General features: G+C 40.6%; 1 protein-coding gene across 1 annotated transcript in view; it reads left to right on the top strand.

Moving 5' to 3' along the window:
* Nucleotides 1-19,782, top strand: part of MANBA (mannosidase beta) — a 107,406-nt gene extending 87,624 nt beyond the window's left edge. Inside the window, 4 exon segments of the mRNA XM_021008374.2 lie at nt 4,269-4,413; nt 10,145-10,287; nt 16,788-17,045; nt 19,406-19,782. Of these exon segments, the coding sequence (XP_020864033.1) occupies nt 4,269-4,413; nt 10,145-10,287; nt 16,788-17,045; nt 19,406-19,630 (771 nt within the window). The 3' untranslated portion in view covers nt 19,631-19,782.
* The last annotated feature ends 1,430 nt before the right edge of the window (nt 19,783-21,212 follow it).

Genomic DNA, 21,212 nt, shown 5'->3' with positions numbered 1-21,212 from the left:
CTCTTCCACTTTATATGTGGTGTGACCTTTTATATCTAGGTCATGTATGCATTTGCATGTAGCATATGCATATGCATATCCATACACATATTAAACCTTAATTTCTGCTAGACTGCTGCCAAGTTTTCCCAACAGCTTTTGTCAGATAAGTGAGTCCTTGCCCAGGGGTCTTTGGGTTTATTGCATACTAGACTGCTAAGTTCTTTTGCTTCTTTAAGTTGTGTATATAATTTGTTCCATCAGTTAGCTTCTCTGCTTTTTAACCAGTATCAAATTGTTTTGATGATTACCATTTTGTAATATAGTTTAAGGTCTGGTTCTAGCCTTCTTTCCCATTTTTTTTTCATTTTTTTCCTTAAGATTCTTGACCTTTTTTTCCTCTCCAGAAGAATTTTCATTACTATTTTTTTCTAGCTCTATAAAGCAATCTTTTGTTAGTTTTACTGGTATGACACTAAATAAGTAAATTAATTTAGGCAATATCATTTTATTAAATTGGTTTGACCCACCCATGAACAATTACTGTTTCTACAATTATTAATTCCAGTTATGGGAAATTAACTCTCATCCCCTGAGGTGTCCTCTTCTACTTTGGATAGCTCAGATTGTTGGCAAGTTTTTCCTGATATTGAGCACAAATATGTTTCACTGTAGCCTCCGATATGGACAGGCAACATAAATCTCATCTTTCTTTCACATGGCAAAGAGTCAAGTATTTGAAGACTCACCCTAAGTCTTCTCATAAACTTAACACCCCTAGTTTCTTTAGCTGATTGAATTCAACAAATATTTATAAAGTAGAAATCACCGTGTTTTTTAGTTCTTTGTTTCTAGTTCCTTCAGCATCTTGGTCGTCCTGCTCTTATTTGCATGGCCCTTCTAAAACAGGCTGCTTTAGTTGTGGTATGTGAATATAATGGAATACTATTGTGCTATAAGAAATGATGAGGAGGCGGACTTCAGAAAAACCTGGAAAGAGAACCAGATGAATATACACAGTAACGGTCATGTTGTATACAGTGACTAACTTTGATAGACTTAGCCCTTCTCAGCAAGGCAAGGATCTAAGACATCTCCAAAAGGCTCATGATGGAAAATGCTATCCACATCCAGAGAATAAACTGTAGAGTTTGAATGCACATCAAAGTATATTATTTGCCCTTTTTTTCTTCTGTTTTGTTTTGTTTCTTCTTTCTTGTGGCTCCTTCTATTGGTCCTAATTCTACCTTACAACATGACTAATGTGAAAATATATTTAATAGCAATGTATATGTATAGTGTATATCACATTGCACACTGTCTTGGGAAGGGAGGGGGAGAAAAATTTAAAACTCAAAAGCTTATGGAAATGATTGTTGATAAATCAGAATAAATTAACAAAAATAAATTTTAAAAAAGAAGACTGGAAAGGTAGGAGGGAGCTGGGTTATGAAGGGCTTTGAATGTCAAACAGAGCATTTTGTAGGTGATCCTGGAGGTAATGTATATTGCTTCTGAACCCTAAAGATTCAACTAGAATAAAACAGTAACTTCACCAAAGTAGAAAGATATGAACCCCCCCCCCCAAATAAATAGGCTGCTTTGAGTTGGTGTTGCCTAAGAAGGACTCTTACTTCCTTTGCTTAGGACGTATTACTCATCTTACTTTGTGCGAGGATTTCCTTCACTTTTTGACTGCCACGACACACTTTCTTCTTGTGCTTCTGTACCTGATTTTTGTTTCATTAAAGTATGGGGCTTTTCATTTACCCGTCTTTAATTTCATCTTACTAGCACTACCTAGCTTCTTCGGGACACACACAAGAAAATATCACACAGCCTCCCATGGTCTTAAAAAACTCTGGCTTGATTTCTTCAGTTTCAGTGTCAATGTGTCATAGTGTCCCTTCCCTTCCCCCCTCGCTCTTCAGTCTATTAAAGAAGGGCGATTAAGAGGGCACTTTCAGCTCTCACTGTATGTGTCCAGTCTTCACACCCCTGGAACGTGTTAGCCATGTCTAAGCAGTGCCCTTTGGCGGTGTCACTTGTTTGTAGAGAGGCCTCTGTTTTAAGCATTTATTGTCTAAATTTTCCCCAGAAAGTTTTCCCCAATATAATATTATTGCTATAGTGATAGCAATTGTCCTTTGAATTGTTTCAACACTTTTTTTTTCAACAGAATCAGTGTGTGTGGGGTATTATGCTTATAATCAATTTACAGGTATCCGCTGGTGCTCATGGGTGTGAACCACTTAACATCATCCCGTTGCTCCTTTAACCAGAATAGTGTCCTTCAATGTGAGGGATTGGGCATGTTATCCTATATTTCTGAGCTGCAGAAAGATTTGCTGTTCTGCCCCCAGACCCTTCTCCTCCTTGGGCTTAATGAGGCATGGATTTCTTGCCAAACTATATTAGATTAACTTCAGTCTTTTTGTGGCCTCAGCCTTAGCACAATAGCATGGTGCCTGGAACATAGTAGGTGCTTAATAAATTGATTGATCATACCAGGCAACTGAAGCAGAGGTTCTTGGGCCATTTCTCTTCCTTTTTCATTTCCCATATTCTTATTGTGAAGAGACTGTAGATAAAATATCCGTGTGCCTTTCTGACCTAGTCCAGTTGCTGGGTAATACTACTAAACTGAGATTTTTCTCATTTTTTTTTTCTTGAAAGGATGTCTCATTTTCTGATGTCTGGCCATTCTAGTGTACTTAACTCAGAACTCTAGATTTGACCTCTCTCTACCTTATGAGTAAATCTAGATTCCAGGAAAGTTTGAGGCCCAGCCTGGCCTTCTCACTGACTCTTGACTTGGTTGATGTAGTCTGAGAATGAGGATTTTACTGCTAACATAGACCATAGGTTCCAACTCTTTAGAACCTAGGGTATGGTGAGCATTTATTGATACTTCTGTGTGGAAGCTACTGCCTTGGGCTCTGGTGTTTTAAGGACAAAGGTGAAACAATCTTTTACTTCAGACAGCTTACATTCTGCTAGAGGGATGCTTCACATACACAAAGAAGTCAGTTCTTGGCCACTCCCAGGATCACAAATTTGGAGCTGAAGGGACCGTTTACTGTAAAACCAGCTGCCAGAAAACCTGCCCTTCTCTCTCTGTCTCTGTCTCTCTCAACTTGGCAATTATGAATGACCTGAGTATCATCTTAGGATGCAGTATGGTATAGGGGGAAAGATCTAGAATCAGATGGGTTCAAATCCTACCTTTAATACTAGTGTGTAAGTAATTTAACCTTTCTGAATCTCAGTTCCCTTATCTGTAAAACAGGGGTGGTTAACACCTAACAATGTCACTCCTCTATTATATAAACTCCAACAGCTCTCTATTCCCTCTAAGATCAAATAAATCTCTGTTAGGCATTTAAGACATTTTACCTCCTGTCCCAACCTTTCCCACCTTATTACATATTAGTCCCGTTCACAAACACTGTAGTCCAGCCAGCCTGGCCTTGTTACTTTTCCCTATATGTGTTCTTTTTGCTAGGCCTGGAACACAATCTCTCCTTCCCTTTGGCCTCTTAGAATCCTTAGGTTCTTTAAAGGCCCAGCTCAAGCATCACCTTATACATGGGACCTTTCCTATTCCATCCAGATGTTCTCTCCCTCCACCCAAGTTATTTTGTATCTGTGTTGTATCTATCTATGTATGTGCGTGTTGTTTCCCTGGGTAAGACTGTAAACTTTGTATCCCCAGTGGCTGCCGCATAGATGACTAATTTAATACCTTGCAGGATAATATTGTTGGAATCAAATGAGTCGTTTTAGGTTGTAGAGTATTGTATGAATATCAGCAGTTATTTATGTAATTATTTCCCTAATGATACCTGAGGGTTTACTTTTTTAAAATTTTTTTGATTTAACTTTTTTCAATTAAAAAAATCTTTTTTTTTTATCTCTTTTCTGTCTTCCTCTCACCCCTCCCCCAAATTAGGGGAAAAAAAGAAAGACAATTGAAACCCTGATGATAAATATGCATAGTCAGATAAATATATATATATATATATATATGTATATATATATGTACACACACACATATATATATATGTACACACACACACACACACACACACACATATATATATATATATATGGCAAGAATTTACTTTTCATAATTCCTTCAAGGTGAAACATGTGACTGTGAGATTGGCATAATTCCATGGTGCCTCTTACACAGGAACGAAATTCAGTGCTGTCTTTCATCGCTTCAGCTGTTTGCTCAAGAGTGGATACATAGTGATGCATGTATTTTGTCTCTTCTCTTAAATCAGGTGATGCAGGCCCAGTGCATGAAGATAGAGACAGAGTTTTACCGACGAAGCCAGAATGAAATAGTCCATGGTCAGGGCCACACCATGGGGGCTCTTTATTGGCAGCTGAATGACATCTGGCAGGCTCCGTCCTGGTCTTCGCTAGGTGAGTCTCTTAGTTGCTACCATTATAAGAAGTCTTGTGGCTGTTTGAATACGATAAAATGATATGTAAGAAGAGAGAGGGAGACCCCAAAAGAGGGAAGTGGATAAAGAAAAGTACTGGAGAAGCAGAAAATTGGCCTCACCAGAAATATGCCGAGATGAGACACTTCTGCAGAAATAATACTTGGATTCTTTCCAGAACTTCTCTCTCGGGAGGAAACAAGCTTCTCGAGGAAACTCTTCAGGGAAATGTCCATCTCATGTGTCAGTCCAGTCCTTGCATCCCCGGCACTGGTGGCAGTCCCTGACATATAGGAGGCATCTAAGGCGTGATGTCGCTAGCCCTGAGCATTGACAAGAGTCATGTCAACAGAAGGACAAAGCGAATCAATTTAGGTTTGAACATTTGCTTATCTTGTAATTGTTGGTGGGGGATTTTATTTTAGAAGATTCCGAGGAAGAGAGCTGGCCCTCCAGCCTTCCTGTGTTTGAGTGCTGAGTTTGTTGGAGTGGTCATTTCAAGCAAGAATTCCCGAGCCTTCATGCCTGCCTTACCTGGATCTCCTAAAGTCATCTTTGCCCTATTATCTTCCTTAAGACAAAAGTAAACTAGTGCCTGCATTCCAAACAGGATAGATCATAGATCTCGAACTGGAAGGGACTGCAGAGAACATCTAGTCCAACCTGTTCATTTTACAGATGAAATCTAGCCCTAAGGAGGTTATGTGACTTGCCCAAGGTCACCCTTTTGGACTATTTCTTGAAGTTTTAAGGTTACCAGAATCACTTCCCAGTTAGGATCACCTTGGGAATATTTTCAGGGGTGGAGAATCTTTATCTTTTGAGGAGGAATTTTAATATTGGGAAAAGCTAAAAGTTATTGGCAGAATCATAGGCTGTTAAACCAGAATGAGCCTTAAGGATCACCTATTCCAGCTCCTTCATTTTGTAGATAAGGAAACTAGGCCCAGACAAAGTGATTTGGCTGAAATACACAGCTTAGTTAGGGATGGAGTTAGACTAGAAACCTGATCTCTTGAATTCCAATGCAATGCCCTTTCTATGATATAATTTAGAATCATAGATGATAATTTTTGGGGTGAGGATCCTTAAAATTATTAGATATAATTATACAGTTTCAAGTGATTCTCTTGAGCACAGCTACTAGATGAACAAGACATCAGGGCTGGCCTTTTCTAGTTCTTCCTGTATGGTTCTGGAACCTTGGGTTTTTCCTGGCTCAGGAGGGCAAGACCTCATCTCTCTGAACTGTGCAGCAGGCACGGAAGGCATCGATGCTAGTGTGATTGCCACAACTAAGGAAAAGGAGATGCAACTGTGGAGCATTTCGGATAGAGCCTATGAAGCACACAGCGGCAAAGGATCTGTGGGTTCTTTCTTCCTCTACCTCTCTTCTTTCTAAAGTTTTTCTACCCTCAAAATTTTCTCTCAGAAACATAACCACATTATGTCCCAGAGTCTTCTGGGAAATAGCATCCGGAGAGTTTCCTTTTATAATAAATTCTAATATTAATAGGCATATTAGAGGCCACTACTGCAGCAGCCTCCTCATTTGTCACCTTGCCTCCAGTCTCTCTCCTCTCCAGTTTGTCCTCCACGTAGCTGACAGATAGATGTCCTAAAGGGACAGGTCTGGCCATGTCACTCTTCTGATCAAGAAGCTTCAATAGATCTTTAAATAAAAACTCCTCCTCCCCTGCCTTCCCCTGGCCCTGGATTCTCACAATCTCTTTCAAGACACATAAATAGGAATTTATTGAAATTAAAATTAATTTTTAAAATTACTAGATAGCACATTTATACAATATACTTTCTAGTACATTTGGCAGAATAGTTTAAAATTTTTTGTAGCCCATATACCATGCAAACTTCTTGATACATCAATATGAAGAAAAATATAATTCGGATGTATCTGTGAGAGGACAGCAGGTCTCCGTACCTCCCTTTAAAAAAAGGGGTGGTGGTGGTGGTAAGAGGATAATTAAATACAGATGTGAACTATCTAAGAGGTCACGATGGTATTCAACCACTGACTTTCTCTGAATCAATTTAAACATGAGTTAAGTGAAGAAAAGTAGCAGATCAAAGACTTCAAGTGACAAGCCCATTAACATGGAGCATGCTGCTAAATACCTTTCCTCTTATTATTTCACTCCACTGGGGTGAGAACTTGAAAAGAGTATGCTTTATAAGCAGATTTATTTTAATTGGTTTTATATTCCCTTAAAATCTCACACTCTAGCGTGAGATTGTATATATTAGCATTGATTATATAGCATTATTTACTTGACTCTGTGTTTAACTATTTATAAAACTTAACAGGCTCCTGGAAACATCCCAAACCCTCCTGGAGGCAGGTTGGGCCTTCCTTTAAGGCAAATTAGTGAAAATGGTGGAAGGCCAAGCCACTTCTTCATGAATTTGTGGCATCAAACACTGAATCAGTTGGGGAACCTCCCGAAACTTAGATTTTATAAATTGTCAGTGCAGTCAAGAAAAGAGACCAGAAAGAAGGATGCTGCTGCCAGTTCGCTGCATTAAAAGGTGGTATTTTTTTTTATCAGATCCTTTCATTATTCATCATGTTTAGAACCAGTTTGGCTTAAATGCCCAACTACATCAACCCCGTTCTAGCCTTGTGGAAATTCCTTTTTGTCATCTGTTTTGTCTCCTGGCTTCCATGCCTGGTTTTTTAAAAGCTGACTTTTTAAAAAATCTTTTTTTTCCCCTTACATCAGGGCAGAGCTGTAGTAAAAGTTCTCCTGAAATAATATTGTTTGTTGATGTCATCAAATTAACAATTTGGTGTATCTACATTCAGACTCCGTGTGTGTGTGTATGTTTAACATTTTCAAGATTAACTCCAACTTTTTGCAGTAGCTTAGCAGCTTTGCAGCTGACTGTTGGGTACTGTGAATAAAAAAAGTGTCCATAGACCATTGGAGACACATCCCTGACTTTAATCATGTATGATTGCTTGCTAATGTTCCTATAGCCTTTCATAATCTTAATAAGGAAATAGTTTTTTAAATGCACATGTATGATTAGAGTTATTTATGGATCTGTTTCTCTCCAAGAAACTTGTATTAAAGATGGGGAAATTACCATTTTCAGCAATCCTATATTGAAACAAAAGATTAAGTTATTTGAAGCATTAATTTTCTTCATTAACAGAACACAATAGTTCCATCTCTTGGTCCTTACTGGCACTCATCCCTCTGGCAATGAGGTCTTCCTCCCTCTGGAAATGATGGGTTGGGGGAGAGGAGGAAGCAGTTGTGGGTGGTGACAGGGGCCATACTCTATGGCTTGATCCCCCACCTCACCTCAGTCACCTCACTTCCTTGCTTCCCAACATCCCATCCTCCTGATTGGTGCTCTACTGTGCAAGCCTCTTCTCTCTTTATTCTAACCTTCATGTAGCTACCAAAGTGATATTTTATAAAGCTTAGATCTGACCAGTTATTACTTCTAGGATCAAATGAAAACTCCTCTCTTTGGCATTTAAGTCTCTTTACAACCTGACCTCTTCTTATCTTTGAAATCTTTTTATACATTACCTCTTTCCACATTACCTCTGTCCACTTACTCTACATTCCTGCCATATTGGTGACCCCATTGTTCCTCACACAGCCCCTTAAGTCCCATCTCCATACTCTTGTACTGATTGTGTCCCATACCTGAATGCATTTCTTTCTCACTTCAGCCCCTAGTTTCCTTTATGACCCAGCTCACACCCTTCCTTTTCCCAACTTTCTTTGAGATACTCCTTTTCATTATTTCTTATAGCACAGTAGTATTCTATAATAGTTATATACCATAATTTTTTTAGCCATTCTCCAATTGATGGACACCCCCTTATTTTCCAATTCTTTACCACCACAAGAAGAGATATTATAAATCTTTTTGTACATATGGGTCCTTTTCCTCATTCTTTGAGCTCTTTGGGGAATATACCTAGTAGTGGTATTGCTGGGTCGAAGGATATGCACAGTTTAATAAATTTTGGGGCATAGCTCCAATTGACCATGGCAGTTCACAGCCCCAGCAGCAGTGTGTCAATGTATTTCTTTTTCCACAGCTTTTCCAGCATTTGCCATTTTCCTTCTTGGCCAGATTATAACCACCACCTTCCCCAAACTATCTTCATTTTTGTTTTTGTTTTTGTTTTTGTTTTTTGGTTAGGCAGTGGGGTTAAGTGACTTGCCCAGGGTCACACAGCTAGTAAGTGTTATGTGTCTGAGGCCAGATTTGAACTGAGGTCCTCCTGAATCCAGGGCCGGTGCTGTATCTACTGCGCCACCTAGCTGCCCCTAAAGATGCTAAGGCTGATGAAATTATACCACTTAATTATTATTATTTTTTTTGGGGGGGGGTGAGGCAATTGGGGTTAAGCAGCTTGCCCAGGGTCACATAGCTAGTGTTAAGTATCCTGTCTGAGATTACATTTGAACTCAGGTCCTCCTGACTTCAGGGCCAGTGCTCTATCCACTGCGCCACCTAGCTGCCCCTTCATTTTGTATGTGTTTATATTCCTGTATGTTTGTATTGTCTTCCACTTGCTCCTTGAAGCTAAACACTGACTTTTGTCTTTGTATCCCCATTCCTCAACACCGTGTGTAAGGGGGTGGGGAACCTCAAGACCACATGTGGCCTCTAGGTCCTCAAGTGCAGCCCTTTGACTGAATCCAAATCCTTAATAAAAGGATTTGTTCTATAAAACTTGGACTCAGTCAAAAGGCCATACCCAGGGACCTATAGGTTCCCCCACCCCTGCTAGCCTAGAACATAGGTGCATAATAGATCCTTTTTGAATTGTGTTGAGTAGGAATCAGGAAAGACTTTATGTGAAAGAGGAGGAGGCAGTAGAAAGAGAGACACTGTTGTACCAGTCCATGCGATCCTAAGAAGAAATAACTGGGTGATGATGGGTTGGCCCAGATTGAGAATGGGTACCCTTGGATTTGTGATAACAGAAGCCCCTGTTCTTCTGGAGTCTCTACCTTAGAACATGGGAAATATTATCAGTGGCCTGAAACTTAGGGCATCTGTTCTTACTGCTCTTATCTTTCGTTGTGTCCCTGACACTTAGCACAGTGCCCAGCACATAGTAAATGCTTAATAAATGCTTTTTGACTGCTTGCTCCACAGTTCCAAGTGGGGGGAGGGAGCGAGGGGAATCATTGGTCCCAAGGGGAGATATATTCTTGGCTTCTCAAATGGGAATTCTGAATTTTACTACAAACATACTCTTGTCCGTAATGGTCTCTACTAGAGAGGAAGGGTAATTGAAAGCTTTGTTACTCCTTGTGCAACCTTCCATCTCTGGGCCTCAGTTTCCTCATCTGCAGAGTCAGACTATGATCTCCATGATCCCTTCCACATCTAAGTCCCATGGTTGTATTGGTACAGAACTATACTTCTTGTACCAAGTGAGTTAAATATTAGCCTGGGGATCCAACCACCACTTGTCCTATGATTGCCATTAGAAATTGTATTACAGGTTCCAAACATGTGACTTACAGACAATCTTCAGTAAGTAGAACATTGACTCCCAATTGGGTACTATGTGAGGAGGCTAATGAAAACCTAAAAAAAAAAATCTTTCTTTTGCTTTGAGCTTTTCCTTTGTATTATGTCTCCCATTTAGTCGAGCAAATCCCCTAGGGCTTGTTGCAGCCCCCTTTTTCTTACTCCTTTTTCTTTTTCAGAGTATGGAGGCAAATGGAAAATGCTTCATTACTTCGCTCAGCATTTCTTCTCCCCGCTGTTGCCAATCGGCTTTGAAGATGATGGCGTATTTTATATCTATGGTGTTTCAGACCTCCACTTGGACTACAAGATGATGCTTACTGTGAGTTCCTTAGCTTCTTGGTTAGAGAAAGGCGGAAGAAATGAAGGGAACAAGAAATAAATGTCTGTCCTATTGACTTAGGACCTTGTCCAGTATTCTACCAAAAGTTCTTCAAAGGCCTCTGTCAATATTGTTTTGGTCTGGCCAGAGAGTGGAAGAAGGAAATGGTAAGCCACTCCATTATCTTTGCCAAGAAAACCTCAAATTGGGTTACAAAGAGTTGGAAAAAATTAAACAGGAACAGCAATGGCAAGGCAGTCTCTATGAAATGCCTCTTCTTTTGATTATCTGTGCTTCCTGCACCAATGGGTTGGTGGAAATGGAGCTTTGAATTTTTCTTCCTTTTTTTTTTTCTTTTAAAGCTAACTTTCTAATGAGAAAAAAAAATCGAGGTGGGAAGGAATCCACACCTCCAGCTTTGGGTGAAATTTCATAGAGATGAATGTTAAAATCTTACACTTGGATCCAAAAAATCAAATTGATGTGAAGATTAAGAGAGGGTGTGGTTAGATGGCAATTCATCTGAAAAAGATCTGGGGCTCTTAATGGTCTCAATATAAGTCAGTGTGATATAGCAGCCAAGAGAGCAAATCCAGCGATAAGCGTAGTCTCCACCACTAGGCAGGTGAGGCGCCCCCTGCCTTCATCAGAGCATATTGGGTTCAGCTGTGGGCATCACAGCTCAAGAAAGACGTTTAGAAGCTGCCAAGTGTATCCAGAGGACAGGTGGGATAAAGTAAAGGGTTTTGAGTTCATTTATAAGAGGATTCTTTGAAGGAGCTGGAGAGAAAATATGTAGAGAGGAAGTCGTGGCTATTTTCTAGTATTTGAAGGGTATCAGAAACAAGAGAGATCAGTTTTACTCTGTTTGACCCCCAGAGGAGGAGCTAGGAACAGTGGGTGACGGAAGCAAACTTAAGGGCTTATGGTCAGGAAAGACTCCCTAACACATTAGAGTAGAGGTTCTTAACCTGGGATTCACAGGAACTTTTAAAAAATATTTTGATAACTGCATTTCATTATAATTGGTATAATCATATGCACTTTATTTATTTATTTATTTTTTTGGTGAGGCAGTTGGAGTTAAGTGACTTGCCCAGAGTCACACAGCTAGTGAGTGTTATGTGTCTGAAGCCAGATTTGAACTCAGGTCCTCCTGACTCCAAGGTTAGAGCTCTATCCACTGTGCCACCTAGCTGCCCCTTTTGTTTTTTGTTTTTTTGCTTCTCCCATCTCTTCTTCCTCCTCATTTCTGTTATGACAGAGGTTCCTTTTCCCATGACATGGTTGGAATTTTTCAAAAGGAATTTTTTCCCCCAGGAAAATAAAGAGAAAAGCATAGAAATGAATGACTCTTAAAATTAAGCACAAGTTTCTTTAGGATAGAGCCTACCCACAGACTGGCTTGATTAGCAAAGCTTTGGAGGCACTTTACCCTGGTTTCTTTTCTTCTGTGGAATTGGAGAGGGGGTACTAGATTTTTGAGCCCATGGTAGTTTTTTTTTGGGGGGGGCATTTCTCCCAGAACTGATTTTGTTGTTTTGGTTTTTTTTAAACTTTTCTTTTTGGTTATTACCTCCCAGATCAACACTGTTGACCTTGAGCTATGTTTTGCTCCCTTATCTGTCCCCAAAGATGCCTTTCTCCTTTCCCCTCAGGCCCTCTTGCATTGACCTTGTGGATATATTTCTTTACTCTTCTGTGGCTGTGTATTCATGTGGCTTTATGTCACCAAAAGTTCTATGGGCCTGGGCTTTTTGCTCTTTTCAGGCAAATTGCCTAAATCTTACTCATTTTCCTGTTGTTCAGGCTGTTTCTACCTATCTGTAAGCCAGAGATTCTTAAGAAAAATATTTTTTTTAAATAGCCAGCATCTTTTTTCTTTTTACTCCCATAGGAAAAAAAACCAACAACAACCAACCAAACAAACCCTTATAACGAATAAGCACAACCAAGCAAAGCACATTCCCATATTAGCTACGTCCAAGAATGTGTCTCGTTCTGCATTTAGCCCCATCTCCTCTGTCAGGAGGTGGGGAGCATATTTTTAAAAATAGAATTTTTTTCTTTATTTCATTGATTATATCTCAATTACGTGTAAACATTTTTTAACATTCATTTAAAAAATTTTTGAGTTCCAAATTTTCTCCCTTCCACCCCTTCTCCACCCCTTGAGAAGGCAAGCAATAGGATATCAATTATACATGTGAAGTCATCTAAGATATATTTCAATATTAGCCATGTTGCAAAAGAAAACACATTACAATATTTTTTTTTTGGTGAGGCAATTGGGGTAAAGTGACTTGCCCAGGGTCACACAGTTAGTAAATGTCTTGTGTCTGAGACTGGATTTGAACTCACGTCCACCTGACTCCAAGGCCAGAGCTCTGCGCTACATCCGCTGCTCCACATAGCTGCCCCCACATTACAATATTGCTGTTACTGTGTACAATGTTCTCCTTCGTCTGCTCACTTCACTCTGCATCAGTTCATATGAGACTTCCCAGATTTTTCTGAAGCTATCCTGCTCTTTGTTTTTTATAGCATAATAGTATTCCACCACACTGATATACTACAACCTTGTTCAGCCATTGATGGGCATCCCCTCAATTTCCAGATCTTTGCCACCACAAAAACAGTTGTTATAAATACTTCTGTACAAATAGGTCCTTTTTTCCCTTTCATTTGATGTCTTTGGCATACAGAACTAGTAATGGTATTGCAGGGTCAAAAGGTATACACATTTTTATAGTCCTTTTTTCTTCTGAAATCTACCTGTTCATTTCCTTTAACCATTTATCAATTGGAGAATGGCTTTTATTTTTATAAATTTGGCTCAGTTCCTTATATATTTGAGAAATGAGGCTTTTATCAGAGAAAGTTGCATATTTTTTCCCCAGTTTCCTCCTTTCCTTCTACTTTTGGCTGCATTAGTTTTACTTGTGCAAAAACTTTTTAAAATTTTATGTAACTAAAGCTATCCATTTTATGTCATGCAATCCTCTCTATTTCTTGTTTAGTCGTAAACTCTTCCCTCATCCGTGGGTCTGACAGATCATATTTCCTTGGTCCCCTAATTTTTGATATCACCTTTTGTGTCTAAATCATTTATCCAGTTTGATCTTATCTTGATATATGTGTGTGATATTTGTGCATCCCTAGTTTCTGCCAAACTGCTTTCCAGTCTTCCCTGCAACTTTTGTCAGATGGCGAGTTCTGGCCCCAAAAGTTTGGATGTGTCTGTTGATCAAACACTAGATTACTATGGTCATTTACTACTGTGTATTGTGTACCTAATCCATTCCCCTGATCCACCACTCTATTTCTTAGCCAGTACCAGATTGTTTTCGTGATTACCAGGGAGCATTTTTCATTATTGATTCTCTGAGATCATGGCTGTTTAAGTTTTTTAAAGCTGTTTGTGTAAATTGTCTTTCTGATTCTCTTTGCTCCAGTTGGCATTGGTTCGTGCAGTTCTGCCCAGGTTTTCGTTACATTCACTAAATGTAATTTTATTTGTTTCCCAGTTGATGGGCACAACATTAGTTTCCACTTCTTTGGCACTTTAAAAATAGATGCTACAAATGTTTTTGTACATATTTTTGTGCATAAGGTGGATTGTGAGTTCTTCACATTTGTTTTTCTGAGTTAGCACCTGGATCAGAAGAATGTAAGCTCCTTGAAGATAGACACTGTTTCATTTTTGTCTTTGTATGTTTGGTACCAGCACAGGGCCTGTCATATAATAAATGATTAACAAATGTCGAGTTGAATTGAATTGAATTGTCAAAGGACATGTAGCCCTTATAACTGGTACTGCCTTTGTCCAGGGTTTTACATCGTCATGTTGTAAGAGCTAGAAATTACCCCCTTGTCTTCTTGTTTCAAAATCTGCTCTTCCTTTGGGGTTGCCCATAAATCTCAGCGTCCTATTTGAGAGGGACTTCTTTAGCTCTTGACTCATTTCCAGAAGAAACATGACTGACACAGTGTAGAGGCCTATGCTGCTCATAATTCACGATTCCCAGCTCTGACCTCTTCCCCAGGTTTTCTTTGATTATTCTCTTCAGTGCCCTGAGGGTTATGTTACGGAGCCTGTACTCTGACATTACAATGTTAAAATGACTTGGCATATTACCCGCCTCCTGACCAAGAGATGATGGACTCAGGGCATAGATTGAAACATAATTTTTTTTGACATGGCCAATGCAGCAATTTGCTTTGTAACAAGGATTTTGTTTTTCTTGCTTTCTCAATGGTGGTGAGAAGGGTGGGAGAGGTAGGAGGGAGAGAATGCGTATCTGAAAATTAAAAAACAATTGTTTAGCATATCCAGTAACAACAGATATAATTTCCTTCACGTGAACAAGAGTCATTCCCTAACAGTTTGTTCCAAACTACGTGGGGGATGGATGGATGGAGGGGAAGGTGGGAAATTCTTGCTCTCTCGGCTTTGCATCTGGGATAATAATCACTAACTTTCAGTTATTTCAGGCCTGATTTTCCACTTTGAGGCTTGTTCAGGCCCTTTGTCTTCTTTGTTTTCTCTTCCTGTCCCCCGCCTTTTGGGCCTTTCACCACCTACAGAAGGGAGAGAGAAAGGGAGAGGCAGCACCAGCCTCTTTTCTGCCTTAGCAGCTCTGACCCAGGATCAGGCTGGAGAAGAGGTTCAAACTTGTAGCTAAAAATAAAGGCAGTTTGTTTCATCTGCCTGTGTAATCCCTGGGCCCCCATTAGCATGGATAATTCGCAGTTTATGGTATTGTAAAAGCCAATAAGAGGAGGCTGTTGAGTATGGGCAGCTGCTCTGGTCTCCTTCCTTTTCAGCAGGAGTGCTGTGGCCTTTGGGGGCCACAGGTACCCCGCTCAGCTGCCTGTTCACACAGTGCCCTTGCTGGGCCTTTTTATTTGGTGGAGACATTGTCTTCTGGGACAGATCTATCCTCATTAATGTCACTCTTGGTTCAGAGGTGCTACTGATGGTGTGATTAACTTTCATTATATCCTGACTCTTCCCTCATGTCTTGAATAAGCCAAAGTGTTCCCTATGGCAAAACGTAGGTGTCATCAGGAAACCAGTTTTTTTAAATATTAAATGTTAAGAGAAGCCACAAGGGGTAGTAGATGGAGGGCTGGCCTGGGAGTCAGGATGACCTGAGTTCAGACTCCCCTTTGACATTTTCTGCTTGGTTGGTCCTGGGTCAATTGCTTAATCTCCCTGGGGGTCAGTCTCCTCATCTTTGAAATGAAGGCATTGGATATCTGTGAGATCCCTTTTAGCTTTATATATGATCCTGTGATGCCACTTTCACCCATGCTGGCTGTGTGACCCTGAGAAGTCATTTAACTTCTCAGTGGTCTAAGGTTACTCCCTTAAGACCCCACCATTGGCAGAGCATTTTCAGGTTTGCATTGTTAAGGGGGATTTCCTCTTGGGGCCTCCTTTCTCAAGGAGATCATGGATCTGTACCCCCAAAAACCAAACAAAAACCAGATAAAATGGCATCAGGGTAATTTTGTCCCTTCTTTTTCTTTTTTACTTAGGTGGGTCAAGGGCTATTAAGTTGCATGCTTCTCTACTAAGACTCTATGAGGGCCATGATTGTATTTGAATATGCTTACATAGACCTGTTAGTTCCTTTTTTAGCAATATCACAATTAAAATTCTGTGATTGTTACCCTCAAGGTAACTGCTTATGGATTTTAAAAAAAATTCAGTTTGGTCCTGATCTTCATTCCAGAAATGAACCAGAGAGAGAGGATGAGCCCCACAGAATAAAGGGACAGGAGCTAGGAGAACTCCCAGATATTTTGGTTGGGGCAAAATTGGAAAAATACAGACTTAAGGTCATTGACTAATTCTGCAGAAATATAATGATAACTGAAATAATGTTTCAGAGCTAGCCAGCCCAAAGCAACAGCGTCATAAATGATGTCATGGTGACATTTTTCAGCTTCACAATGATACCTGACATTCTCTTATATTGATGATGTAATTGTGAAACACCCTCGGTTGGGGTACCAGGATAGCTTCCCATTAGAGCCTGAGGCAGCATGGAGTGATGATAAGATTGTTGGACTTGGTGTCAGGAAAAGTCTTGGTTCTCTTTCCCACTTCTTAACACTTAGATGTGACAATACGAAAGTCCTCTGAGCATCAGTGTCTTTTCCTGTAAAATGAGGATGATTGTGCTCACCTCACAGAGCTGTTGTGACTAAAAAGTATGAAAATGTGTAAAGCTTATAAACCTTTAGAAACTATAAAAACAGGGCAGCTAGGTGGCACAGTGGTTACAGCACCGGATTCAGGAGGACCTGAGTTCAAATCCAGCTTCAGACGCATAACCATTAGTAACTGCATGACCCTGAGCAAGTCACTTAACCCCATTGCCTAGCAAAAAAACAAACCCCCCCTGAAAAACTATAAAAAGTCTGTCAATCTTCTCATTTAACCCATGATGGTCCTAAATATAACTAATGACTGGAGGTGTCTTTTGCAGGTGAAAGTACACCAGTGGAGCTCTCTGGCGCCTGTATGCTCTCATCAGACTGAATACTTGGTGGTGAAGGCAGGCCAGGCAGCCCCCCTCTACAAGGAGCCGGTGGTGGAACTGCTGAGAAGGTGTGGCCACTGCACCAGACAAAGCTGTGTCATCTCCTTTGTCCTGACAGCTGGTGGTGAGCTCTCCAGCCCCACTAACTATCACTTCCTGTCCTCCCTGAAGGATGCTGTGGGGCTGGAGAAGGCACAGATCACGGTGAGTACCAACTGTCTTAAAGGTCCTGAAGGGATATTGAGGTTACTATTGGAGAAAGGTAGCCCCTCCTCCACAGCAGAACCATAACTGAGGGGTGGCAAGTAGGGCTTTGCCCCAGGGTACCTGTGTGGGGAGGGTGTACTTCCTTGGCCCAGGGAAAGAGAAGAGAGGGAGACTCCAGGTCTCTTGTGGGTCAGTTTGGAGATAAGGAACAGGTAGGGACAGGGTCCTCTGATGAAAGATGCTATTTCCAGGAGAGCCTGGTGATGAGTGCATGGGGGCCCTTAGACCCCTTTTTACCATTGAGACAGAGCTCTTCAAGGACCCTTTTAGATGGGTAAGTGGCACAGCATATAGAGCACCAGGCCTGGAGTCAGGAAGACTTGAGTCCAAATCCATTCTTAGATACTTACTAGTGTGACCCTGGGCAAGTCACTTAACTTCTGCCTCCATTTCCTTATTTGTAAAATGGGAATATTATTAGCACCTACTTCCCAGGGTTGTTATAAGGATCAAATGAGATAATAACTGTAAAACATTTAGCACAGTGCCTGGCACATAGTAAGCCCTGTGTAAATGTTAGATATCATCATCATCATCATTATTATTATTAGCACAAGAGGAGGTATCCTTTGGACCTCCTTCTTCCTGGGAAAAAGGGCAGGTCAGGGACATCACAGCTTATTCCTCCCTCATAAAGGGAGCGGGCAGCACATCTCTGCGCAGCAGGCCTAAGGACTTGGGATGCCTGCAGGGAAGGGCCCTAGTGTCATAGGAAAGGGGACTTGCTGCTCCCTGGAGTGAGGAGTGCTTCCCTGAACACAGGAGTGGTCAGGAAGCTGGGCACCAGAGCTGGTTGGTGTATGTGACAAGAGAATAAGTGTCTTAGGTTGTCTCCAGTTTGCCAGCTATGTGTATTTAGAGGGGGCTGGTGGGGCATGCTTGTTTTGCTCCCTAATTTTTGGCTTCAACAGTGGCTTAATCATAAAAACTCTATCAAAATTTACTCCAAAGCAAAGATGGAATGGTATATATTTTAAATATCTCAATGTCAGTGAAACAGGTCTGCCTACCTTTGACTCAGAAAATATCCATTTTATTACCATTTGATTGTTTTTATAGAAAATGTTACCATCCAGATTTTTCAACTGATGTGTACATTTCTGATCTATTCTATGCAGAGACCCTAAACTGATAAGCCTGGTACACAGAAGCACTTAATATATGTTTTATGCTTGATTTATAAGGTTAAAGTTATATATAGGGATTAATTCTTGCTTCTTTTTGAAAGAATGGATTTCATTTTTACTTACAGCTCATAATAAAGCTTATATGCCTTAAATTAATCCAGCCCTGCCACATCAGAACTACTGGGATCCATCCCAAAAGAGCAAAAGAATTATGGAATTAGACAAGTATGTGGTCTTGGGATCCTCAGACCTTTGGATCCAGGAGAGAATGAAGAGGTTGGCATGGGGGAGAAGAATTTTTTGGAACCAGTTTTATTCTTGTTTTCTCTCATTTGGACTTTTTACAACCTTCTCATCATTAAACCATGATGCTTATTATTAAATTAAGTCTTTTTAAGGAGGGAACATTTTTTTGTGGTGCTTTTTTTTTGTTTTTCCTAAACCCACCAATCTTTCTTCCTGTTGAGAAAAGCCAAGTGAAAAGATGAATCTTCTCCAAAGAGGCACCAGATGTGGCCTTTATGGCATCATAAAGACCAGGCAAACTCTGGAGCTCAGGTTCTTTGTGTCCAACCCTCCCCTCGGCCCCCTCGAGTCATAAGTCTTAGAGAAGAGAAAATCACCAATCTGGAATGCTGTCAGCATACAGCAGGGGAGAGTGGGATGCTTCCCAGGAATACCGGATATGCCTGGCAGGGAGAGATTCAGATGGTTCTGATGAGAAACTGGTGTCTGGCTAATAATTTTACTCAAGTTACTCACTGTAACGGTGAGAGGGAGAGTGTTTTTTAATCCATCAAGATGTCAGATTGAGTCTTCATTCTTCCAGAGACTTAAACTTCCCAAGCTCTCTTTCCCCTGATGCAAATACCACCCCTCCTAGTGATGTAGTGCTGGAATAACCAGTTGGTGAAGGTTTTGGGGATCCTCACAGAATAATCTCTGTATGAAGGACAGGCAGCTTAATTTCTTGGTTTGAGATTTAACCTGCATTTTCCTCAACACTTAATGAAATGATATCATGTGTTTCTCTAAATGTCTGAAGCAAAAAGTACTTGTGAATGTAAGACTAGTGATTATACGATGGTAGTTACCCAGAAATCCTCTGACCTTGCCTTAGGCATGTTCGTAGTCCAGGGATCCTCATTCTATTTATGTTCTTTCCTCTAGGCCAAGATAACCCAGCAAGGGAACATGTACAGTTTTGAACTCAGAACCACAGCTGTTGCTCCTTTTGTTTGGCTGGATGTAGGAAGTATACCAGGGAGGTTTAGCGACAATGGTTTCCTCTTGACAGAGGAGAGGAAAATGATACTATTCTACCCTTGGAAATCCACCAGCGTTACTGAACTTGAAAAATCTCTTCGCTTGATTTCACTGGCAGACATTTACTGACGAAATCCCAGTTTTTTTCAGAGTGACCATATTAAAAATCAAAACCAGAAATCACGTGATTATTTATGTGGTGGAAAAACTTTTGAAAACTACAATCCCTATTTATATTGAAGGCCCTGGAAAAGCATGGGAATAAATGGACCTTTCCTTAATATGATTGTGGTAAGAGTAATACTTCCTAGGGCCCTATCCTATGGGCTGGGCTATTTTTTTCCCTAGGGCCCTACTGCGTGCAGTCATTGAAAACCATTCGTGCTTACCTAGCACTTACAGCAAAAGCTTTAGATGTAAATAAAATTTCCTGGTCAACAAGGTACAGATGAGACAGGTTCAAGGCATTCTAGCTATTCACCTGGGTGGGCTTCTCTGACAGCCTTTGTGGATAATGCAGACACAAGAAAGCTGGGCTCAGCTGAATCAGCGAGGGAGATGAAACTGTCTACCCAGCCCCAGAATATGATGGGGGTGAGGGAAATCTCTCAGAGGTCTCTGAAGACAGAGGGATTTTGGGGTTGGAGAGTCTCGGCGTATGAGCTAGGAAATGCTAGGTGGTAATATAGGATGATTTTCAGTATCAGCCTTTGCACTGGGCCTGGCTGCACTGGAGAGTGCAGTGACCTTTAGCTACCTTACTCCTTGACCCATGTTGAGGATTTGTGACTATAAGAAGTGTCATCTTGTAGCCCTGATATTCCTGGTTTTGCTTCTCTTCATCATTACTTATTCACTGTTTGACAGATAGGATGGCTTAGTTAGAGAATCCAGGAGCTTCAACTAAAAAAATAACTGAAATAATCGATTACTTCAGTAAAATATGTTTTAGGTTAAATTTAACAAAAAGGTAAACTGAGGCATATTTCTCCAAGCAAGATGTCATTTTATGGGGCAGCTAGGTGGATAGAGCACCGTCCCTGAAGTCAGGAGGACACCTGAGTTCAAATGTGGCCTCAGACCAAACACTTGATACTTACTAGCTGTGTGATCCTGGGCAAGTCACATAGCCCCAATTGCCTTTAAAAAAAATGTCATTTTATTAACAGGGGCATGCTATTTGTCAATAAAAGGGTCAGTGGATGCCTCAGTTTCTAGCCAAAGACCCATAATTGAAGCTGCAGCTCATTTTTATAAGCATAGAATAAAGAACAGTACAGGCTAGGGATATCTTGGGGTTGAGGACAGCATGACTGGTTACATAGCTGAGATATGGGAAATGACATGATTGGTTGGAAGTTTGGTAATGAGAGGCCAGCAACAACCCCCTTCTTCCCTCTTGTGACTAAGCAGTATTCACTGATTCCAGCTGCAAGATTTAGAGATAATGGACCAGACTTTTTAGACAGCAAACCAGATATCCTTAAAGGATAGCTTGGTGGTATAAAGATACTAAACCAGACTCCCTTATGACATGTCATATCCCCCAAGGTTAGCTAAATTCCTTGAGGGAAGAATAGAACAGTGATTAGCAAGAGAACTGGATTTCTTGGGGCAGCTAACATAACACTCACTAGGCTGTGTGACTCTGGGCAAGTCACTTAACCCCAATTGCCTCACCAAAAAAAAAAAAAAGAGAGAGAGAGAATTA

Source organism: Phascolarctos cinereus, unplaced genomic scaffold (genome assembly GCF_003287225.1).
Source record: "Phascolarctos cinereus isolate Bilbo 61053 unplaced genomic scaffold, phaCin_HiC Scaffold_9;HRSCAF=440, whole genome shotgun sequence".
Lineage (NCBI taxonomy): Eukaryota > Metazoa > Chordata > Mammalia > Diprotodontia > Phascolarctidae > Phascolarctos > Phascolarctos cinereus.
Note: the sequence above shows the minus strand (reverse complement) of the source record. Positions and strands in the feature narration are given on the sequence as shown.